At 42.6% G+C, this 16,607-nt stretch overlaps 1 protein-coding gene across 2 annotated transcripts in view; it reads right to left on the bottom strand.

Annotated features, from left to right (window-relative positions):
- The window catches only part of FBXL7 (F-box and leucine rich repeat protein 7), a 171,699-nt gene extending 166,321 nt beyond the window's left edge, over positions 1–5,378 (bottom strand). Inside the window, exon 1 of one of the 2 annotated variants that reach the window (XM_039714892.1) lies at positions 5,185–5,378. Coding sequence is in view for 1 of the 2 variants with exons in the window: in XM_039714890.1 (XP_039570824.1) it covers positions 4,899–4,935 (37 nt within the window). In the remaining variant the exon portion in view is untranslated. Of the gene's footprint in view, positions 1–4,898; positions 5,144–5,184 lie in introns of those variants that run through there. The other variant, XM_039714890.1, reaches the window with a different exon arrangement.
- Between the last annotated feature and the right edge of the window lie 11,229 nt (positions 5,379–16,607).

A 16,607-nucleotide genomic window follows, 5' to 3' on the forward strand; every position in this document is an offset into this window, starting at 1 on the left:
TCCACCCCTTACCCTCATTAAAATTTCCCACGAGGCTTCACAGAGTCTAACCACCAATATAAATAATTGGTAAATGATTACGATTCAACTCTTTAAACAAAAGAGCACAAGACTACCATGTTATACACTTTTTCACAGCTGACATACACACTGCATGTGAAGTAAATCCAGCACCACTTTGTGAAGAAAGCAATCCAAAGATATGGCAAAATCTATAGGTCATCAATGCCAGAACTTTTGGATGAAAAAGATTTCCATACACAACCTCAGTTGTGTCAGAACACCTGCCATCACTGAATGAGCAGAGATCTACTTTGAGCATTCACAATGAGTCGGTGTCCAACAGCACCTTCAAGAAAGTCTGAAAGCCTGGCAGACCTTGACCAAGTTTCCCAGCTGAAGGGACAGATTTGAGAGAGTAACATCCTCCAAAATGAACACAGACTGACCCATTTCTCCATAGGCCTACATGCTGGTAATTCCTGGGAAGTTTTAGCTACTGTATACCTGGTCACACATCATAATTAACAACACCTTTGTGTTGTACTTTGTAGCAACTGTATCTCTTGAGAAAGGTAGATTTCTGTGCTGGTGCTTACTTGAGCAGAACACTGGGATATACGCAGGAATTCTCCCTCCAAGTGGTTTGTGAATAGAAAACATGACAAATAAAAGTCTGAAGAAGGAACATTCTCAAACTAAGAACAGAGTAAAAGTTATTCCTAAAGAGTTTACATTAAAATCTTCCCACATTAAATATTCAGATTCAAAAAGAAAAAGTTTGTCAGCAAGGCTTATGATTCAGAAAGGATGCTGATTTCCTTGTCTAAGGGGCTGTTCCACCTATTTCTCGCATAGTTTCCTCTATTTTTCTCCCTGCCATCCTCTGTTCTCTACAGAACCAGCAGGCTCCTGTGTTACACCAAGTCTTTCGTAATACATTTCAGCTGGTCAAGTGGAGCTCATTGTCACCAATCCTCTCTAGACCAGTTTCTGGATGGAGAAAGTGCAGGAGATGCCCAAAGAAAGTTTTATCCACAACTGCAGGATTCTGGACAGTTGACTTATTAAAAATACATTCCTTCATCTGGTCTGAACATCGGTATTATCAAAATTTTGTACCATTATTTAGTTCTTCTCAAATTTGACTGGTTCTCAGGTCTCAGTTTAATGAAGAAGTCACTTGTGAAGAAAACATGTTGAAAAGTTATTTTGCAAAGCAGCAATTTCACCTCAACACCACAGCTTCCTTTCATATGCAATAACACAGATTATTCCTCCAACTCCTATCACAAAGCTAATTCCCTTGTACTACAGAAGCCTGCAGTTTTAAAGTCCTTCCCTCGAGGATGAGAAACTGCCTCAGGTGGTATGAGGGACAGCATCCAGTTAACTTCTTCCCAAAGGTCCCATGCCAACAGCTGGCACTACCATCAGTACCCACCTAGCCTCATGCCCAGCACAGAAGGTTTTTCTGGGCAGAAACATTAAAGAAACACTGCCAAGTGTTTCAACTTGGCAATAGTTAAAGAACAACATCCTTCAATTCAGTCCCTCACCTGTGATGATGAGTAGTCTCTTGTTTGGTCAGCTGCTACAGCATTACATTTTAAGGCTGGTCCTTAAACAGAACACCTGACCTTTGACAGCTTCAACAACAAAAGGCTGCTCTGTCCACTGTCAGATACAAGGCCTCCTCTTATTTAAAAACCAAGCAAGGAGCTAAATAAGTGAAAGTAGAATGATTTATCCCCATGGCAAGAAAGTGAAAGACAGCAGAAAGAGTCTTGCTAGGGCAACTGATTATTTCCATCAGTTTATCTGTGTAGGCAAAAGCCCTACAAGTTCTGCTCCATCATAAAGTAGATTTCTTGCTCCAGTGATCTATTAGCATCAGTAGCACTGTTCAAACACAACTGCTGGAACACATTCAGAAAGACTCATCTCAAGCTTTAACACGTCAGTCTGAATCTACTGCATACTACAACAAATCTCAAACTCCTGAGATCTCAAACTCCACATATTTCCATCTGCCTTAAAAAAATTATTGCAAAAATTCAACTGAAAACTAGGAAAGCAATCTTGTATTTAATATTTTACATTTAAAAATAAGTAAATTCGTACAAAGTTATTAATTTATCTATATTAATTTATCATAATTTCTTAAATGATCATTGTGTTCATATGCCAAAAAACATGACACGATTTTTCAGGTAAGCAATTTTATCTACATTTAAGCTTCACCCAGAGCAAGTTTTAGTCTTAGTAAAATAAATTAATGGAAAACAAACACATTAATGGCACTGTCAATTATACACCAGACTCTATATTCTGATTTAGACTCCCCAAACATGTAACTGTCCAGTGCATCTTAACATGACAATTGTAGCTTCTGATAAAATCACATTCCATAAAGCCTTGGCCAACCAAATAAATAAAGGCAGTCCAGTGTAGTTTATGTGATCAGTCACAAACACTTAGGTTCCTGAGATTATTGCATACACAGCACAGATGTGAATTTCAAAAAAAGTTTATTACTGGTAGTGTAACAATGTAGCAATCCATGTAACACCCAATTTCCTGGTCATAAAAGCTTTCTATTTTAGAAGCGGTATCTTGAGCAAGAGTTATCCTTGCCCTAATGTATTTGTTCAACATCGAGATGAGATTCAATTTGGGCAAATTAATGAAGCTCTGCAGCTCCATAGCAGATAAGAAGGAAAGCTGTGTGAAAAAAACCTAGCCATTTTAAAAATCATTTGCAGTTGTCTTCCTGAAATCCCACCTAAAATATCAGCAAGCAGTAAATGGTAAAACACCTTTCAAGAAGCTCAGCTAACAAAGGTACTGTTCTCCACCCTTAAAATGACATACCATAGTGCAGCATCAACCTACAAAGCACAATAGGCTAAAAACTGTGTACCACAGATGCCACTCAATGAACTTCCAAATGGATATTCAGGTTGCTCTTAAAGTATACAGAAAATGTTGTTACCCCCCACCTGGGAGCACAATCACATCCTACTGAAAAGGAACTTTTTACAACAATTAAGTGGTTCATTTGCCAAAGGCACCAAAAGCCCCAGTAGATTATGGGAGGGGGGGAAGTCTCTCTTTATCAGGTTTAGATTTATTCTCCTCTGTATCACTCAGTAAACAAAACTAGTATGAGAGTTTCTCCAAGTTTCTCAGTAACTTATGATGTTCACATAATGTCATCATAACATGATGATGTTATGTAGAAGTTACCAGGAAACATGATCTATGAGGCACATTGATGATGACGTTTTGGGCATAGGGCTTGGGGATTTTTTAGATTAATTTTAACTTTAAACCACTATTCTACCTAATTCTCAAGACAGGTAATGGTCTGCACTGCAAAGATTAATTTGCCACATGTAGTCTGCACCCCCAGGATCCAATCTCCACTCTGAATGAAGGAGGGAGGTGAACTAAGAACACCCAATCCTGCTCTACCTCACAGTGCCTATCAGGTCCTTCTGGAACAGTTAATCTCCCCTTCAGTGAGAGCTGCAAAAGACTCTGTGTCAGCCACATCCCTCCCCAAAAACTGTCCATTTATTGAAGCAATAATAGTCCTCTGAATTCACAAGAAAAATCAGGCATGCATCCACACCTTCCATTGAGGTAAACACCTCCCAGCAGCATGACCAGAACCATCAACCATGACCCTTTCAACTCTGCTGAAAAACTAAGATTTCCCCTTTCAGAAGGAAACCAAAGAGACTTTGATTGCAACTTCCGGACTCACACCATTTATGCAGGAGTTTTTCTAGTGATGGTATCAATTGACTGAAACCCCACGACAGGAAGAATATCTTTATCTTAAAGCATCTGACTTCATCAACTCTTCAAAAAGCAGAGCTCATTTGGCAATAAATGAAAGGAACTGCAGAATATGCTCTAGAAGTGGCGTCTTTCCCCTTTCCTTTACACAATCTTCATGCATATTTTGGATGCAAGAGGTGTATTCTTTGGCAGTTGCCGTCTGAACTCGCAAAGAGCAGACCTCAAGATCATCTCCCTCGCTCCAGCTACAAACGCTCGACAATAAAAAAGGGGGTGATGGTGATCCTACACGGCCGCCCAATATGCCAAGGGGAAGGCATACATCCTACAGAGTTGCCTAAATACTTGGAGGGCAATTCATATAGAAGGCAGCTAGAAGTTAAAGAAAGCTTACAACTAGCTGGCAGGAAGACAAACTTTCTGTACTTGCCATTGGTTTGCCTGACACCAGCTGACTGTTCCAGTAGTCCTTCACACCAGAAGCAAAGCAGCTGAAATTCATCCCTGATGCAGCTCCAGCGAGACTAATAGGTTTCCACAAGAACGAATCAGGCCCTGTATATCTAAAACCAAGCCCACTAAAGTTTCACTGAAGCGAAATTGCAGGAGTACAATCTATGGATAACAGCTGGAGAACATTAACTCTCCCCCCAACCCTTGCCGGAGTTAATTTTTTTCTTTCTGTTCAGACAGGAAGCAGTCATATAGCATACTGCATAATATAAGGATCCTGGGATATAAAGACGAGTAGAAAAGGATTACAAAGAGCGCTCTACAACTTTTTAGCTAAGTTAACACTGCCGTAACCCCCGAGCTGCCTTCGAACAGCAAGCCGCGTCGCTGCCTCGACATCACGAGCTGAGACAGCATTTAACTCCTTTAGTTTAAACCCAGCGAAAAAATAACATAAAATAAATAAAAGTTAAGGGTGTTTTTAAGGGGCTCAGCGGGAGACTGTGTCGCGGATCCGGGCGGGAGCCGTCCTGGCCGGGCAGAGGAGGATCCCGCCCGGCGCCCCCAGCCCGGTCACCCCTCCCCGGCCGGGACCCCCGCTGCTCCAGCACCCCTCCTGCCGCCCCCCGGCTCACCCTCGCTGCCGTACTGCTTGCCATTGTTCGCGCCCATCCTGCCGCCTTCATGCTCGTCGCCGCTTTCCCACGCCGCCGCTCAGCATCTCTGCCGCGGGGCGCCCAGCGGCCGCGGCTGGCGGGGTGCAGCGGGAAGAGCCCCCAAAAGCGCTCACGGCGACATGCCCGAAGCAGCCTTGCAACTTCCTCCGCTTCTTCTCGGGTGGCCGACACCCTCCCTTCCACACCTCGCCAAAAAAAAAAAAAAAAAAGCAGCAAAAAACAAACAAACAAACAAAAAACCCACCCAAGAACAACAAAAACTGTAAAAGAGAAAGAATCAAAAATGCGATGTATCGGTGCGCCCACCCCGCCCCGGTTTCCAGCCGGGGTGTCCGGGCCAGGAAGGCGGCTCCAGTTATAATCCACAAGCAGGACGGGCGGGACGGCCTCCGGGCGCTGGCTCCACCGCCCCGCGGCTGGCGCTCGGCTCCTCCGATGCTTCAGCTCCGCTCCGCCTTCCTCCTCTCCTCCTCCTCGCAGCCCTGCCGCTGCCGCCGCCTCCCCCGGGAGGCCGCCGCCAGCCACTTGTTGCCCGGGGCGGGAGCAGAGGGAGCCTCGGCCGCAGACTTTTGTTAGCGGCAGGCGCCTCCTCCCGGCGCCCAGCGCCGCCGGGCCGGGGAGGGAGGGGATGGGGATGGAGGGAGGATGGAGCCCACAGCCGGCCCCGGCCCTTAAAGACACAGCGCCCGGCACGGGGGCTCCCCCGGGCGCTGTCCCGGCGCAGCGGGATGGCTGCGGGGGCTGCTCGCAGAGACCCGCCCGGGGCGGCCCTGCCCCGGTGTCCTTCCGAGCGCAGGACGGGGTCTCTGCGATCAGCGCCTTCGCAGCACCCCCGACCCCGCGCAGCTCAGCCGGGGGCTGACAGAAAGGCTCCGTGTGTAGGAGGGAGCCGCGCAGCGGGGACGCTTACTCCTCGTTCGCTCCGGCTGCTCCGGAGTTCGAGCTGTTTTCTCCTTGCAGTCACTCAGTTCCAGGGAATCACTGCTCTCGAGCTGTTTTCTCCTTGCAAATGGTATTCCCGCAGTCACTCAGTTCCAGGGAATCACTGCTGGCCTTTGCTGCCGCATCGAAGAAAAAATATTGAACTGTTGAACATCCCCCAAATTTGTTCTTCAGGGATATGCTATAGGGATATATTTCATCTCTTGGGATGAGATGCTTCTATTTAATTCAGTTGTCTTAAAAAATCCGTTTCTGCTTCTTTCACCTCAAAAGATAGACTCTTACGCCACTGGGACTGTCAGGGATAGTGGACGTCGTTAACAGGGTAGGTGCCTTTCCCGAGTGCAGCCCACCTAAACAACAGCATTGGGAAGCAAGGATTTCACTACTGCATGAGAGCCCAAACCACCTCTGCCTGGCAAAAGGGGCTGGATAACAAGAGATGCTGTCAAATGGGACTGAGGATATACTGCGTGTGACCAGGTTAATACGAAAACTGCCAGTCTCAGGAGGGTACCTGCCATAGTGGGCTAGCTAAGAATATCAATTCAGTTTGCTCCACACAACTGTTACCTAGATTAAGTGGTAATCGGGTATTACCAAAGGCTTTTTGGGTAACAATCAAGTTTAAAAGAAGTGAGAAATAAGGATGAAAGCTTGTGATATGTGCAGAGAGAGACTAGAGCAGGCAGTCCTGGTTTGGTGCTGGTATCTCACCTCTGCCTTGGCCTGATGGTGCTGGCTCTGTCTGGTGGCACGTTGGGTGTACCAAGCAGGGATCCCCAGCCCAGGTGTGCGGGGGGTCTTGTGGCATGTCTGTTAGCACAGGGAGCAGCACAGGAACATGTAGCTGTACCTGAAGCATGGTACTCGGGTACCTGCAGGGCAGGTGGGGCAACAGAGGGACCCCACACTCCCAGAAGAGGAATGTCAGCTTGTGGCCCACACAGCCTGGGGAGTGGCATGCCCAAAGCAATGCATGTTTGAGACTAGGAGTCTTTAGGATTAGTTTTAAAGTTCTTTACTAACATTTTGCACACATGTCTGTGGTTGGTGTTTGTGTTGTACTGCTCATACTGGCCCCAGCATAGAGCTCACTGATTGCTAGGTCAACATGTCCCTGTTAAAAAGACAAAACCACTTTAATTCTGATTTGATTAAAACCATGAGTTCACCCTTCACCACACTATGATGTTATGTATGAAAAAGCCTGTCTTCTAAACATATCACAACACCCACAAGATAATTACTGCACATACAGATAATTCTGAGCTAATTATATCTTTGTCAATTTATACAAATGGTATATGAAACGGCAGAGGCAAAAGTATCAACACTGTCAGGACTACAGAAAAGGTGCCTAAAACCTGAAGTTTTAAGGATGGGTGCATTTTTAATTTTTTTTAAAGTGTATTTTCATTAAGAGGTGGGTGGGCTAATTATCAGAAGCTGAAGGTGCCAGCAGCACAGATGACTGACAAGTAATCAGGCAATGCTTTTGAGGCCCTGATCCCATCAGATACCCACCATTAACTTTCTCCTTGTAAAAATATTTTTATCCTGATTCAATACTGGACACTACAATACAATGCTACACACACCCTTCAATTCTCAGAAATCAATGAAGGTCTAAGAAAATAGGGTGCCTTCTGGGGTCAGACTCATCAAGTGACCAGCCTTGGTCCTTTGAAACAAAATATGAATCAGTCAAAAAATATAGATTTCTGTAATCAAAGGTTAATTTCTAAGCATTAATATGAAACAAACTTAGTACTGTGCCAAAGCAGGCAGATCTTGACACAAGCGTCTGCTTTTAGCATCCTCTACTTTCTCTTTTGAGAGTTACCTGTTCGGGGCAGGGCAGAGGATAGGGGGAGCAATCTGCCTTCTGTAAAAGGTTGTAGGGCAAGGTTGATATCTGCTCACATATAAGCTCACAGGCTGCCAACAAACACATACATCCAAGTACTTTTTTTCCTGCTGTGTGGCTTGTGGGGTTTGAAACACATACCCCAAACACTTGTTAGGAACTCTACCTAGGCAGAGTAGGATGCTAATGAAAAAATATAGGGTCTTCTACAGCTTTCTACAGCCCACCTTTGTCACTCAAACCCTCAGACCCAGACAGGGCCAGCACACCCAGCCATACCATCCTCCCCACCCGTGCTGCAGGCCAGCGCTAGTCCCCAGCTGTGGGAAAGCTGTCAACAAAAACAGCAAAAACAACACATGTCCCTGCTCCATGTGCAGCACAGCTGTGCTTAATTCCAGCCTGAAATGCAGCCATGGGAGTACCCACTGCAAATGACTCCTGAAGCAGCTTCAGCTCCTCATGTCACACCGTGTGCTCCGCATCCCGTGGCAGTGTGGGCCACAGGAGCAGGGAAGCCAATGATCCCACTTCTAACTACTAGAAAGCTGTGCAACCTTTTTGGCATATGAGAGAGAAATTTCTCAGCCTGGCTGGAAACATCACGTCACATAGACCCAAACACAGAGCTGTATGTAAATAATTTTACATCATTCAGAAATTATGAATTCACTCCTTGAAAGCAAGTTTCTCTCCAAATTCAGCATCTGATGCACCATAATTGAAATTGCTTCCTTTGCCATGGGGTAATTTTGCTTATCAAAACCAGCATAGGCTGGTGCTTTGTGAGACAGGAACCTCACCTGTTGAGGTAGCCCTGTAACAAATAAAGATATTAGACAGACATATTACCACTCTGTCAAGTTTATGATATAAATCTCAGGAATACTCCCCCATGACCAGAACCAAAAGGGAAGAAAAACAAAAATAATAAACAAAAAACCCAAGCAACAAAACAAAACAAAGCCCAAACAAACAGGCAAAACAAACAAAACAAAATACACAAGCAAGCAAACAAAAAACACCCAGGGAAAAAAAGTCTAGTGAGGAAAGAAGGTGTTGGTCTAGGAAATTTGAACACAGGTTTCTGATGAAGGACTGAATATTGCTGCTGCACATCATGTTACACTCTTTCTATAGGAGAATGAGGCAGAGGACAAGGCACAAACAGTAAAGTACCAAACTAATTTTGTTATAAAGACATAAAACTCTCACCAGAAACGTATCCATCACAGATTATACTGCTGACAGTGGGTAACTGTTTCATGCAAGGCATGTAGGACACTCAAACTTGGAGCTTCATAAGCCCAAAAACATCAACAGGAGCAAAGCTGGGAAATGCTAGTTTGAAGAGGCTCTGCAAGTTCCAACTAGGACTGAGTCATCTTATAGCCCTTCAGTATTTACCAAACACTGAGTTCATTGTGGGATTTGCTGTGGCACCCTGGGAGGCCTATTATGTTCAGACATATGGTTTGGGACTTAGTCCCCTTACGGTGCCTGCACATGAGGCTTAAGATATTTTCTTTCAACAATTTCAGAAAAGTTTCACTCATTCCCGGCAAAATTTGGTAGTAGTTTTTTTTCTTTTTTTATTCCTTGTCTTCCATATCTTATACATTGTACCTATTCAGCTTGAACTATATGGTTTATTTATATATAAATACAGTGGAAAGGTAGGAGTCTCTTGGCTGTGACTGAGTTAAGCTGTCTGAACCATATCATATAGCTTCTATGTGGAGCTGTTTACAATAACCCTTTAAGACACTTCCACCTTCAAAATTGTGCCAAGAATCTGAAAGCACATCAGCTCTGCCATCTTTTCAATGATCCAAAGTGCTTTCTGTAAGGACAAGAGGATGAGATTGAGTACTATCAAATGCTGGTTTTGCAAGACAAAAAGATTTGTTGTTCCACATAAAATGTACCTTCCTATGCTTTCCTTGCTCATAAGGAGACATCAATGCATTTTTCTTAGACTTGTATCCTATCCCAGCAAGATGAACTTAGAAATTGTTGGAGCTGAGGTAAATTAAGAAAGCTATGGGCCAAAATGTTTCTATTTGGATGTGTTGCTACAATAATTTCTCAGAATGTTTGTATTACATCTGTATTCATTATGGGCCTCCATAATGAGGCCCATAATGTGGTACATTACATGTCTCATGATGTACCATTTTTTTACTTCATGAACAAAACCACAGCAATTTTTGAAGAAGTAGCCAAATAAAGGGTTCTGAATAAAGAAAATAAAATTTTAAAAATTGAAAGCAGCAGAACTATTTCCATAAAGTATCATCACAGCAATTCCAGGGTTAAATAACTTGGCTTTGAAATTTTTGCCACAGTTGTTTCAGTATGGTTTTTTTCCTTCAGTTTTAGTTTAAGCTTTCATTTTTGAAAGAAAGGATGAACAAATATTAAAAACTTCCGGCTACTTCAAAGTGGCCTTATGTCAAGGTTCAATTTAAAAGCCATTTGTATTTCAGGTCTTAAAATTCCAGCAGCAAATCTAAGATTAGTTTCCTATTTGGTAAAAGAAGTTTTGATTTTTCCTACCTTCCTTTCCTTTCCTTCCTTGAACATTTTAAGCATTTCATTTCACAATTTGAATTTAAATAAAATGTTAAAAAATGCAATATCCTTTTAATGACAGCAGAAGCCAAGTGATATTTTTTAAATTAAGTCTACTTTTACATCACCGTGTTCATAGGGCTGCATATATTTTGTGATTGCTTCATGATAATATCTGTGTTGACTGCTTTTGGGCATTGTAAAGGGAAAAAGAATCCAAAAGAAATTTGACTAATATGTTGCTGGCAACTTAAAACCATTATCAAAAGCATATTGTTTCATTAACTAGAAAATGATCCATTAATGCTATGTACCTCCTAAAGAAAGAAAAAAAATCTAGATTATCTTCATCATTACAGACAAAAGTTATGGCCTCATATCCCTGTGACCTGAAAGTATGTGCCATTTCCTCATTATTATCATTATGAGTGGCTTGATTTACATGGCTAAAATGCTGCAGGATCTAAGGATAGCTCAGATTGTATTTTACGGGGCAGCTTCAGTAGAGCCTGTTCTCCTGGCTGAGAACTCTCTTAGCATCCACTTGTGTGAGGTCAGGCTGCTCCAGCCAAGCAAAGGCTCTGGTCCCACAATGACTTCAATAGGTCTGGTTGAAATGCACTAAATTAAGGTGGTGCTCAAGTTCTAGGACATTTTGGATAATATCAGTTTATGTTCTGATAGGTTTGTCTGATGGGATCACAGAACAGATGGAGTACAGGCAATTCTATTAAATGAAGATCCAGCTTTATTTAAAACTTCTTTCAGAACTTCAACTAATTCAAACCTTTAAAAGTTTTTAACCAACCTGAAATTTTAAGATATTTTTGCTGATTTTTTTTCAATTTTACAGAAGAAACTCCTCACTTATATGTGATTTTCCCTTCTTCCAACAACAAAAGCAATAAATAAAGTTCAGACTGTATTGAAACATGTTTTACATTACATGTAAAATCTGTTGAAAAGAACAGTGAGTTTGAAAAGCCAAGTTCCTAAGTCTCAAGTGTTAGAAAGCACAGGAATGAAGACTGTGTATAGCTCCAGAACCACCATCCTGAATTCCCCTGCCTTGTCGGCAGTACACCTTCCACCACAGACAAACGTGAGGCCTTCAGCCAACACTGCAAAACCACTTCAGTCCCAGGAGCACTTTGCAATTATGTAAATTGTGGCATTTTAATGCATAGGCACAATGAGACATAGTAGGACTGTAGAAGCAAAATTAATTCTGGCATTTCACAACTAATGTCTGACCTTGCAATTTTAAAGTAGAGGTTTTCCTTGGATTTAAAAAACAGTGTTGGCTGGTGTGTTCTCCAAAAACTGAACAAAGAATGAACTTAAGATACATTGCCTCATTGCATTGACATCTCTAGCAATGATTTTCAAGGTTGGAAGCCTGAACTCTGCTAAATAGGATGCTGTTAGTTGGACTAAGAGAAGTAATGATGGAAACATAAGACTTTCCAAGCACCATGGTTGTTTCTATGCTTCTCCTCGGAAAGAATCATGGTCTTCTTTCTTGGTGTGGCCAGGTTTTCTTCCAGTCACAGACAGAGCAGGGTGAGGATTGTGCCCAGGTTGCTCATAGCAGACTTTCACACTGTGGATACTCCCTACGCAGGAATGTGGACAAACTCTGGAAACTCTGTCTAGAAACAGCCTGCAGGAATCAACACTGGGGAAAGACAAAGCATTTTTTAATTGATGCGTATCTTCTCAAGAAGCAGCAGGTGTTGCAGCTTTTTCTGACCATTGCATCTCCATAAGTGCTGTTTCTTCTGCTTTGATCACTACCACACAAACAGTGCCACTCCACATGCACATCAAAGCCTCATTTCATATCCTTTCTTCCCATCTGTTTAGTTGTAGTCTCAGCTTCTCCTGCCCCATGTACACCAGACACATCACTCAACAAAGCTCCCTCTCACCCCTTGGCCTTCCCTCCCTTCCTCCTGCCTCTACTGTCTTGCCTCCCAAACTGGTAACCAGTACACTCTTGCATTTCCACAGAATTTTTCTCCCCAGCACTTATCTCCAATAACTTTCTTCTACATTCAAGTCCTTGTGAGCATTCCTGGAATCAGTTTTCTTCTGGTGTGTCACCACTGCTGCTGCCAGTTCCATTCTTCTGCCTCAGTTCCATTCTTCTGCCTCAGACTGATGTTAATGCAAAACATTCTAAGAAAATTCAAAGTGGCTCTTGAATTGTTCAGCCCTCATGAGCTCCCTCCCAGTTCTTTCTTCTTTTCATAAGAAGAGGCAGTGAAATTTAGCCACGTGAAAGGGAGTTTCATTATGTTGCAAACAGAAGGTTTTGTTGTGTTTCAGAACTTTCTCAGACATCACACCTGAGCTGTCCAGCCTGCAGCCAAAATGCCTCATTTTCCCTTGGTGGTGTCATTCCCTGCACAGCGAACCTGGATTTTCTTCCAAGCTTGGATTGACTTTCAATGAAGAATTCACAGACAGATCTGTACAAGATTTAGTGAGGAAAAAAATGTCTCTCTGCTGACCCTAGATCTCCTCACAGGCCTGGCAGGATCATATCTCACCCAGTCACTGGGTCACGCAACTCACAGATGGAGCTGAACGAGGTTTCTTCTGAGGCAGCTTACACCCAGTGAGAGCAAGCTGTGTGTCCCTTCTCCCAAAGGCAAAGCCAGCAAATGGTGACTCTATTGTCACTAACACCAATCCCACTGTCAGCACATCCTGCACTCTTACCCAAGAACCAGAACTTGGTTTGTAAACAGCACTGTGCTGTGCTGAAAAAAAATAGGTGCATGAAGAAGCATGCACAAGAAACTCTTTCAGTGCTGCAGGCCGGACTACTGTGCCACAGTGAAGGAAAAGTGCATTTCTCTGTAAACATCAGCATTTAGGTGTTGAAACAAAGCTAAGGTGTGAACATCAGCTGTGAACTTGGAGAGGACACCCATGGCAGCTGTCTGGATGCAAAGAAACAGTTCAAGCACCAGCCCAGGAGGAGCATGTGTACTTCCCCTTGCACAGCAGGACAGTCTTGTTTGTGTGCTTTGCTAGGAGGTTTCTCACATAAGAGACCAAGATTCTCTGCCTATGGCAAATGCTCCAGTGGATGGCAAATGTCCCAGCAGAGTGATTCTAGCATGCAGTGCATCATGTTCAGGGAAAAGGTCCCCTGCCTTCTCCAGTTTTCATTTCCCCACAGACAGCTTGCCTTATCCCATATTGTCATGGTTTAGGAATGATATTCCCCAATGTAGCATTCCCACTAGAAGACCCCAAACCATGCACTGCTCACTCACTCTTTCTTCTCCCTCCCCGTGGAGTGCTGGAGAGGAGACCTGGAGACATGAAAGGTAAAGATCATGGGCTAAGATGAGAACAATTTACTGGAAAGAGCAACGAGATAAGAAACCAGCAATAACAGCAACAGCATTAATAACAGTGCACAAGAGGCGAGTGATTCACACAAGAGCTCACCACAAGGAACACAAATCTACCCCCACACCTCCCTCTACGTGACCAGAAGGGACCCCTTCCCCACTACAGCCCCTGAAGGTGACATGAGGTGGTAGAGAATAACCTCAGTGTCCTGGCCATCTCCCCTCTTGACTACTGCCAGGAAAAATTGATCCTTACCTAGCCAGAACCAAGACACTTAGTAATTGCCTATGACTAATTTGGGAATTTGCTGCAAGGACAGTGTCCACATATAAAGCCAGCACAATTAGCATGTATTTAATATTACAATAAATTTTATGACATATCATCCAGCAGGCTAATTTCTGGCTCAACTAATGAACTACTTCTGGAAAACAAAGTATCATTGCTTCCTTTTTAACATTCAGATCTACTATTCTGAAAATGTTTGCTCATACATATTAAATCTCTCGTGCATGTCCTTTGCAGTTAAGAGAATATCATACAGGTCTTACGACAAAGTGAGCCAACAGCTGAAGCATTATTTTTCAATTTGACTTTCATTGATACTTCCATTTTATGAGACTCTGTCCTACACCACACTTCCCACTCCCTGATGGCTCCAGGAGGACTCTACCCATTTCATTATCACAAAACCTTGTTCAGAGGAACAATTGATGATAAGGCAGAGTGCAACCTACCACCTAAGCTTTAGCTTCAGCATATCACAGCCACAGAATAGATTTTAGGTTCTAGATTTTTACACCAGAGAGACACCATATTCATGGAAAGTTTCCAAAGCGATGGAGCTCATCTGAGGTTTTCCTAAATGTGGGAAAGTGGACAGCAAAGTTTCCAGTTCTTCTTGCATTAAGCTCTAAGAAGGTCCAGACCATCTGGTTTTACCCCAAGTAGATCAGTGGTTGACAATATATCCCTGCCTTTCTTAAATTCCTCTTCAAAATTACTATCAGTCTTCAACACAAAGACAGCTTTATATCTATACTTATGTCATTTTCTGCACGGTATAGTTTTGGTTTAGGGCAGAGATTCTTCAATATTTCATCACATGGATCATCTTTCAATATGGATTGACTGTTATCTCCTACACCTTAGAAGCAGCTAAAGCAACTGCTGAATCAAAGGTAAACAGCCAACAGTAGTAGCTTTTTGCATGGATACTTTCCCTTTTACTACACTAAAACCTGGTAACAAGCACATGCTGCGTGTGGTACAAGCCTGGGCACTTGGCCATGGCCTGACCTTCATCTCTGAAGGTCTCAGCAGTCTGTGCAGCTCTCCCTGTGATGGCTCCACACTTCATTCTTTGCCCAATCAGGCATATTTAGGCTGATGGCCAGAATTCAACTTGGTAAGGCAAGTGTCTAGTGCACAGTGACCCTACTCAAATGCGGTTAATGTCCTGGATCAACAAAAACCATTAAGACACAATTTTTCTGGAAGTTTTCTACCATCAACAAGGGTAAACAGAATACAAAGTTGTATTCTAAAAGACAGGCTTTCGTGACTTTTGTCCTGTTGCTTCCCCTTTCATTGGGAAGGATCAAGTTAAAGAGTCCAAGGAACTTAAGCCATTTCTAAATCCATTTCTTGGCACTAATGAACTTTAGTGACCAGGTTCAAAATGGTAGTAATAAATTAATGAATAATTCAAAACCACTTATAGAAGTCACCCTCAGCAATTTCCTTTCACATCCCATGTACTGAACAGTGAAGACAGCTGCAATGGTTGGCTTTATCAGGACATTAAAGCTGTTACAAGGGTTTAAAAGATAAGAATAGCAGCACACACAATTTCAAGTAGAAGTTACATTATACATGGTGATATCAAGCCAGTGTTCTCATGAAAGCATTCATTTAGTGAGTTTAATGAGAGCAATTTGTCAACAATTTCACACACCATTTGCCTGGAATTCTCCAATGCAGGATTTCACTGCAGGCTCCTCCCCCCCAAATAAAGTGCACGTTGTATACAGTTCTGCCTATCATTAATCATCTTTTCAGCGCTGCAAGTTCAATGCTGCTTTCCCAGTAGGAATCCAAGGGAGCAACATAGCCAAAAGAGGGAAAAGCCATGGGAAAAGAAGAATATAAATGTTCACTTCACCAAAACAAAATACAAAAGCAAAACTCCCAAACCCTAGTAGGGCTGTCCTTGTCTGTCCACAGTACCTGCTTCTAACAGCAACTTCTGGAGCTCTTCTTTTTCCTTGAGCTGAGTGTATGACTATCAAATCCAAATTGTGCTTTTTTCACTTTAAAAGTTCAAAGCAGAGGAGAGGTTAAGAGTATCAGTTAATTTAAAATATGAAAAAGTATTTACAAAAATTACAAAAAAAGTCAAACCACTTCCTGCTCTCATACTGTCAACAGCTTCTGGAATTGTTGCATTTTGTTTTTCAACTATATCCAATTCAAAGATAACCCTTTCTAAAAAAACCCAACAAACCATGTATTTATTGAAACTTTATCTGCAAAAAGTGTGACTTAATAAATAACAACTGAAGAAGTCATTAATGTTGATTGTCATGCATTTTTCTCCTAACCAAGATGACTGAAGGAAAAGCATATGGAAACTAATTAAAAAGACCAGGAGTGAGGTTTGCTGGAAGTAACTGATACTGTTGGTAAATCTGGGACTTATAAATTATTCTCTTCTATGAAGGAAGAGAGGCAGATGTTTCTGCTATTTCAGCAAGGAGCTAGGGGAGAGCAAGTAAAAATGAAAAGAAAATTCAATAGAAGAACAATGAACCTGTAAATACACAATCCAACTGGTATGGCACACTTCCTTCTTTTCTCTGATGCTCACAGTAAGTTTGAAAGCTTTGAGAAGTGGAGAAGGAATCCCC

The sequence above is a fragment of the Passer montanus genome, unplaced genomic scaffold (genome assembly GCF_014805655.1).
Source record: "Passer montanus isolate IOZ18808 unplaced genomic scaffold, ASM1480565v1 scaffold31, whole genome shotgun sequence".
Classification (NCBI taxonomy): Eukaryota; Metazoa; Chordata; class Aves; order Passeriformes; family Passeridae; genus Passer; species Passer montanus.